The 7218-nt window shown below is 41.2% G+C and overlaps 1 protein-coding gene across 1 annotated transcript; it reads left to right on the top strand.

The window, feature by feature from the left end:
* The first annotated feature begins 541 nt into the window (after positions 1-541).
* LOC133406447 (GTP-binding protein REM 2-like) lies at positions 542-5789 on the top strand. The gene is made up of 5 exons (XM_061684075.1): positions 542-612; positions 1563-1872; positions 1946-2019; positions 3676-3853; positions 4298-5789. The coding sequence occupies exons 1-5, from the start codon at positions 559-561 to the stop codon at positions 4591-4593; spliced, it is 912 nt and encodes a 303-aa protein (XP_061540059.1). The 5' UTR covers positions 542-558; the 3' UTR covers positions 4594-5789.
* The last annotated feature ends 1429 nt before the right edge of the window (positions 5790-7218 follow it).

Genomic DNA, 7218 nt, shown 5'->3' on the forward strand with positions numbered 1-7218 from the left:
AGCGATAGTGTCCCTGTAGCTATTTGGTATCACTGACAAATCTTGCAGCATTGTACATCACAACTGTATTACAATCAATTTGGACTTAAAGTGTGACATTTGTTTAAAAAAAAAAAAAGTAATATGTAGACACGGTGGTTTGTGTTTTAGAGCTGGAATAGCCACAAAAGATCGCCTTGTCCCTGTCCCTACGCAAACCCATGGAAAAGCCTGTTCATCATGGCGAGGTTGTGCTATGCTGCCCTCTAGCGGTTGGTTCCCACACTGACGTTAAAAGGTCAACTCGGAGAGAGAGCGAGAGAGAGCGAGAGAGAGAGAGAGAGAGAGAGAGAGAGGGAGAGAGAGAGGGAGAGAGAGAGCTCTCCCATCATCTTGTTGTAGTTGCAGAGAGCCGCGTGACAGGTGAGGAGGGCTCAGGTGTGGATGGGTGAGTGGGTGAAGGCGGGATTGGGGTGGGGGGGGGGGGTAGAGAGACTGCTGGATTGTAATCATTTCCCGATTTTCCCCCCACCCCCCTTCCCACTGAGTCTTCATCCAGCGTCGTGTTTCAGTTTGCAGATGCCGACAGATGTCCCCCAAGACGTACTCAAGACCGAGGAGGACCCCCTCAAGGTACAGGATGTAATTAACAGGCAGTCAATTAGTTGGTTCCTGTGTGTGTGTGTGCGTGTGTTAGTAGCCATAAGTGGTCAAATTTCTCTCTCTCCCTATATATATATATGTCTTCAAATCTAAGTTATTTAATGGTATATAATTACTGCAATATCAAGGCAATCATTACTTTAGCCAGGTAGCGGACTGCATGTGTTAGCATTAGGCGGGCGGACTTTCGTAAAAGCAAATTATGGTCATTTTGCTGTTTTGCTGGAGTTTGGGGGTATTATTTGGTCGAAATGGAACGTGTATTTCTCTTTGTTTTGTGATGAGTTTTAAAGTACACTTTAAAAGTTTGCTGCCCATTTTTGCTCGCAACTCAAGACAAAAAATAAATAAATTGGCCAAGAGACGGCTCTTATCTTGAAAAACTTCTGAGTCATGTCGCTGGGAAGTCGAGGTACCGCCGTATTGTAATTAACAAAATTTATATTGCAGAAAAATGACTAACTATTTATATATATATATATATTTTTTTTTTATTTTTTTATTTTAGACAACACGTTTTTTCTTATTTGAAAAATAGTTTTTACTGTAGACAACAATATAAATAAATATTTTAAAATATATATTTACGTTTTTAGAAATACATTTCTTAAAACTTTATCTTAAATCTGTTTTAATTAGTGGGAAAAAAATGTATTAAAACAATATTTTTCTAAGTTGTTGCAAACATTGACATTGAAAAACTATCTTTAAACTAATATTTTTATATATATTTAAAGTATTTGTTTTCTACATTTAAATATTTTTTTCTGAAATATTTTTTTTTTAAATATTTTCTTTTATTTTTACTACCCTTAAAAATAAGACGCTTGTACGTCCTCTTAGAGAGGCGTGCAGGGTTTGAACGCCCACTTAGGTTTCCCAAAGTAGTTCCCTGCCAAACTTCCAAACATGCGTTCCAGTGTGACCCCATGACCCTGTCCAGCACACCGACCATCCGCCGAGGCAGCACCCCGCTGCCCATCAAGCACCAGCTCAGGCGGGAAGAGGCCGTGCACGACGACTGCGACTGGTCCTCGGACGCGGCCTGCCAAGCCTCCGCCTCGCCGCCCATCCGCTTCAGCCACGACGTGGCACCGGCGGCGGAGGCGGAGGGCGGGCCCGACGGCCCTCTGAGGATCGCCCTGCTCGGGCAGAACGGCGTGGGGAAGTCGTCGCTGGCCTTCGCCCTGGCGGGGGACGTAGACAGGACGGCGTCGGTGGAATCTGACGGTTGTTTGTTTTTGATTGTCGGAGGGCGGCCTCAGCGCCTCTCGAGGCTAACCGATGCGCTCGTTGTCCTCAGGGGAAGGTCACGTGAGCGCCGTCACCGTGGACGACGAGGAGAGCACCGTCGTTATCTATGACAACTGGAGACACGTGAGACAAACATGCCCACACTGCTTATATCGAGTGGTTGTCTTCGTGCTTAATATCGAGACTGAAAAAATATGATTTGGCTAAGGAATTATTATAATTATTATTATAATATAATTATTATTATAATGGCCGTGCAACAAGCAGCACCCCAAAAGATGTTAAATTGTGAGAAAGTATTTTTCCTGTCTTTTTATAAACCTTCCAATGTAAGTTTTTTTAATTAAAAAAAAATAAATCCTTCATATTATTTGTTTCAATATTTGAAACAATATAAACATAAATGTTATTATCTATTTATCTAGACTTTGAAGACTTGAATTGAAGAATTGAAGATTCTAAATTGCCCGTAGGTGTGAACGTGAGTGCAAAGGGTTATTTGTTTCAACAGTATGTGGCCTGCTTGTGATTGGCTGGCAACCAGTTCAGGGTGGACCCCGCCTCTCGCCCAGAGTCAGCTGGGATAGGCACCAGCATGCCCGCGACCCTAGTGAGGATAAGCGGTACGGAAAAGGGAAATGGATATATTATACACGTACATATATTCATATTTACCGTAACAGGTATTTTTTTTATGCATTTAAATTTTTGTATTTCAAAATATGAATACATAAATAATCTAAATAGCCAAAGTAAAAATACTAAATAGGGAAAAATATTATCTATTTGTGAAATATACTTTCTACATTTAAAAAAAGTTTTTTTTATTTTAAAATCTAAATATTTATAGAAAACTTCATTACATATATTTTTGTATGTAAACAAAACTTTTTCAATTGACAATATTTAAAATATTTTTATATCATATAAAAATATATGTTCTAAATTCAAAAAGGTCTGCAAAAATGTAAATGAAAAAGATCCCAGATATTAAGTTTTTTTATGTACATATAAAGTATCGTCATATTTTTTCATATTTTTTAAATGATTAAATAAATGTAATATTGTAAAACATTTGTTTCGATTGCTTCTTTTTTCAAAATGAAAAACAAGAGGATTCTCCAACATTTTAAAAATGTTTTTCTACATTTTTATTTTACTTTAACCACGTTTGTTTTTCCATTATCTGAAAAATATATTAATTTTGAAATACAAAATGTACTAAATTTACATTGTAAAAAATATTTTTCTAAATTAAATTGGATTTGATAAATTACAAGAATCTATTTTCCAATGTTTTAAATAATACATACAAAGTGTAATTACAAAAATAGAAATGAATCCATTGATTTCCCCCCTTATCAATCAAGGTAATCCCTTTTAAGAATATTCTAAAAATGTGTCAACAGCAGTCAGTGGGCGTTACAAACAAGGCCACAATTGTGCATGCAAGCACGGGCGGGAAAATATATCATTGTGCGGACATGCGAATATATCCTTCGTTCAACTTTTACTGGGATCAAAACAATGGCCGCATCGTGACGACCCAGTGTGCTCATTAGACATTTGTTTTGCGCTCTCCTCTTCTCCCTCAAGCACGACTCAGGTGTGTGTGTATGTGTGTGTGTGTGCCCACAGATGTGCAAAATGACTGCACGAAGGTGTCGAATTCCAGTGGGAGTGCGGCACAAACAACACAAATCAAACGCTGTTGTGTTTCTATTATGGGATTCATTTCTCATGTAGGTCTTGTGTGTGTGTGTGTGCGTGTGTTTTCAGGACCTGTCGTCGCTGCGCTGCGAGGTGTGCGTGCTGGTGTTCTCGGTGACCGACCGGCGCAGTTTCCACCGCACGGCGCAGCTTCGCCTCCTCCTGCGAGAGACTCAGCCGCAGACTCCCATCATCCTCGTGGGCAACAAAAGCGACCTGGTTCGCTCACGTGAAGTCACCTCTCAAGGTTAGACTGACAAGTACACCGCACACCCTGCATGTTTGCGATTGTCTGTTTTTACGCCTAGACAAAAGCCCTGGCTAATAGAAAAGAAGTGCTTTGGTGCCATTTTGTGGCATATTGCTGCAAAGGAACTATTTTGAAGTTAGTTGAGGAGCTTGTTTTAGTCAGGCCTTAGCCCTGTCTAATAGAAAAGTTGTGCTTTGGCGCCATCTTGTCGCATCTATGGGCAAATACTTACTGTACGCACTATAGCTAGTATCCGTGTGTTTGATGTGTGCCTTTGAGGGGCGTGGCCTAGTGAGTGATGTCAGGAGCTGGAGTCGCGTTTGCTGTATGGTCTGTGTCTGGGCGCGAGTTGTGGTCTACAGCGCCTCCTTGCAAGTCTTCTCATTTTGTATTTGTGTGGGTTCGCTGTCGCTCTCGCTACTCGTGTGTCTCCACCCTCAGAGGCCATGTCCAGCGCCGCCCTCTTCAACTGCCTCTATCTGGAGATCTCGGCCTCTCTGGACCACCGCACGCCGGAGCTCCTGGAGAGCGTGGTGCGGCTGGCGCGGGGCCAGCCCCCGTGGCCCCCGGGCGCCGGCCCGGACGACGTGAGCGGCGGGGGCCAGCGGGAGAGCATCACCTCGCGCGCCAAGCGCTTCCTCTCCAGCCTGGTTCCCCGGTACCAGCGCGAGCGAGGGGACGCCGGCAGGTTCCTGCGGCAGAAGTCGCGCTCCTGCCACGACTTAGGGGCCCTGTGACGAGGAATGACGCCGACGCTAAATCAAGGGTGTCAAACTTATTTTCATCACGGGACACTTCGGAGTTAGGGTTGCCCTCACCGGGCAGGTTATACCGGTGAAACCACATCCAGTTGATATAAAAAGTCTACACACCCCTGTCCAAATGCCAGATTTTGTGACCAAAAAAAAAGAGACCAAGCTAAATCATTCCTAACTTTTTTTCCCAACATTAATGTAACCGAAACAACTGACAAAATGTGGTTGCACAAGCGTGCACACCCTCTTGTCACTGGGGATGTGGCTGTGTTCTGAATTAACCAATCACATTCAAGGTCATGTCAAATAGGAGTCAGCGCACAACTGCCACCATTTAAAGTGCCCCTGATTAACCCCAAATAAAGTTCAGCTGTTCCAGTAGGCTTCTCCATAAAAGAGTTCACCTTTTTTCATTTGAGTTGTGCATTAGATCACATTAAGGGTGGAGAAAGTCATGAAAACCTGGCATTTCGAACACGGGTGTGTAAACTTTTTATATCCACTATAAATGTAGGACTCCTTGGAGTGCATCGCCAAAAATAAGGATTTGGTGCATACCTTGGTTTTAAGTTTACGGTTTGGTTCACATTTGGTAATGGAACAAAATGAAAAGGAAGAGGAAAAAAAAACGCTTATGCTTTGTGTAACTAGGAACTGATTGAATAACGTTTAAAAAGAAACATCAGCTAAAATCTTTTCTTTTTAGGAAAGTGCAACATGAATGGTTTGTCTTCTTTTTCGAAAATGAACAATGCACGCGAGGGCAACAGCAACAGTGTGAATTACGACGCTAAATGTACAGCCAAGAGAAATGCTACGAAATGAAGAGAAGAGACGGTTGGGAATAACTTCATACAATGGAATGGAAGAAATGTTGAAGTTGTAAATGTGGGTCAGTGCTTCTGATGGTGTGTAGGCCAGCAGAGACCAACCCCAACCCCTAATAATCCCCCTATCATATCGCATACAATAATTGCCCCCTGGGTTGGCTTAGCTAGTTTGAAACAGAAGTCAAGGAAAACATTTCGTAAAAACTTTCACACTGATGCGGAGGGCCTCGAGTTTGTCATCTGTGTGCTAAATGGAAGAGTGTCATGTCTCATATTTATCCATCATGTACAAAAAAAAAGACAAAATGCTTTTATGTAAATCAGCTGCAGTAGTGATACGTCAATGTGAATAAAAGGCTTTTTTTTTTTTTTTTTTTTACTCTAACAATAGTCTGCTTCGTTCATCTCAGTTACAACGAGGAGGAAGCAGTGCAGCGATGCTGTTGACTTTGCATACTCAGAAGATCATTAGAGAAGAGGGATACCGCACTGATGATTCATTTACGCTCGTGGTTGCCATGGCGATGGCAGGCAAGCCGGGAACCACTGAAGAGTAAGCAAAGAGAGAAAATGAGGACCACCGGTATCAGGGAAGAGGGCAAACGTGTGCATTGTTGCCACGATACGGTCGTCAAGGAGACACGGAGCCATCCGAACACACATTGTTGCGGTGATGATGTCACAGCGCTTTTACCTCCTCTGCTGCTGTTATGCATTTGCAATTTGGGACGGCAGCTTCTGCGTCCACCTCTTCATCTTCTTCTTGGCGCTCATCCGCCATCCTCCCACTTCCTACGCCCACACGCGCAGCAGAATTTTAGGTACATCAAAGGTCGTTTAACCCATCGTTTATCGCTGTGATATATTAAGATGCAAAAAAAAATTATATATATATATATATATATATAAAGTAGAATTATGTTCTGACTCATTCCCCTTGGCTGTAAACTACTGGAAGTGACTGAAAGGTGAAGAATATGGTTTGATAACTGGCTCCCTCTTGTGGTTGAGATGATGACCTGCAACTGGATGAAGATGAGTACAATGGGTGGAATCTTGTCTGGCTCGCAGTTAAAATTGATACAAATAGCAATTCAAAACTTCAGCAAAATTAACTATTCAAAAATGATCAAGTGTAACAGCGGAACATCTTCACCAAAAAAAAGTCTATTTTACAAACGAAAACACGATTAGTACATTTTTGACTCGGGATTTAAAAATGTGTCTAATTCGCATTTCCAGACTATTTCACCGACAAACACTTATATCCAACATTTTAAGAGCTTTTGAAAAATAAAATAGTAATGAAAGTTTCGTTAGTCTTTCAATACAAAGCGAATGTGGGAAAGTGCGGCCAAAAGTACTTGTTTTAATAGATTAACAATAGATTACCAGGTTGTTAATTTTTCTGCAGTTGATAAGTGTTTCACATTGTGTACCTTTGTATTTAATATATTTTTAGTTGTGCAGTATTTCCTCAATTGTCAGTTTGTTTCAGAGTTTTGCAAGCTTGTTTTTACTTTTCAGCTACTTATACAATATATATAATATATATAAATAAACGTAGTAGGTCGAACACCTATTTGTTGCCTGAAGAGTTCGTATTAGAAGCAATTTAACCATAAAACAACAACAACAACAAAAATGCAGTAACAGCCATAGATTTGACCGGAAAAATATATTTTGATGCCTCTAGAAACATTTATCGCCGCTGTGGAAGGAACGTTTTCATTTTATTGCACTTCTGTGATAAAAGATCAGAGACATTTGGTTACAA

Source organism: Phycodurus eques, chromosome 8, assembly GCF_024500275.1.
Source record: "Phycodurus eques isolate BA_2022a chromosome 8, UOR_Pequ_1.1, whole genome shotgun sequence".
NCBI classification, from domain to species: domain Eukaryota; kingdom Metazoa; phylum Chordata; class Actinopteri; order Syngnathiformes; family Syngnathidae; genus Phycodurus; species Phycodurus eques.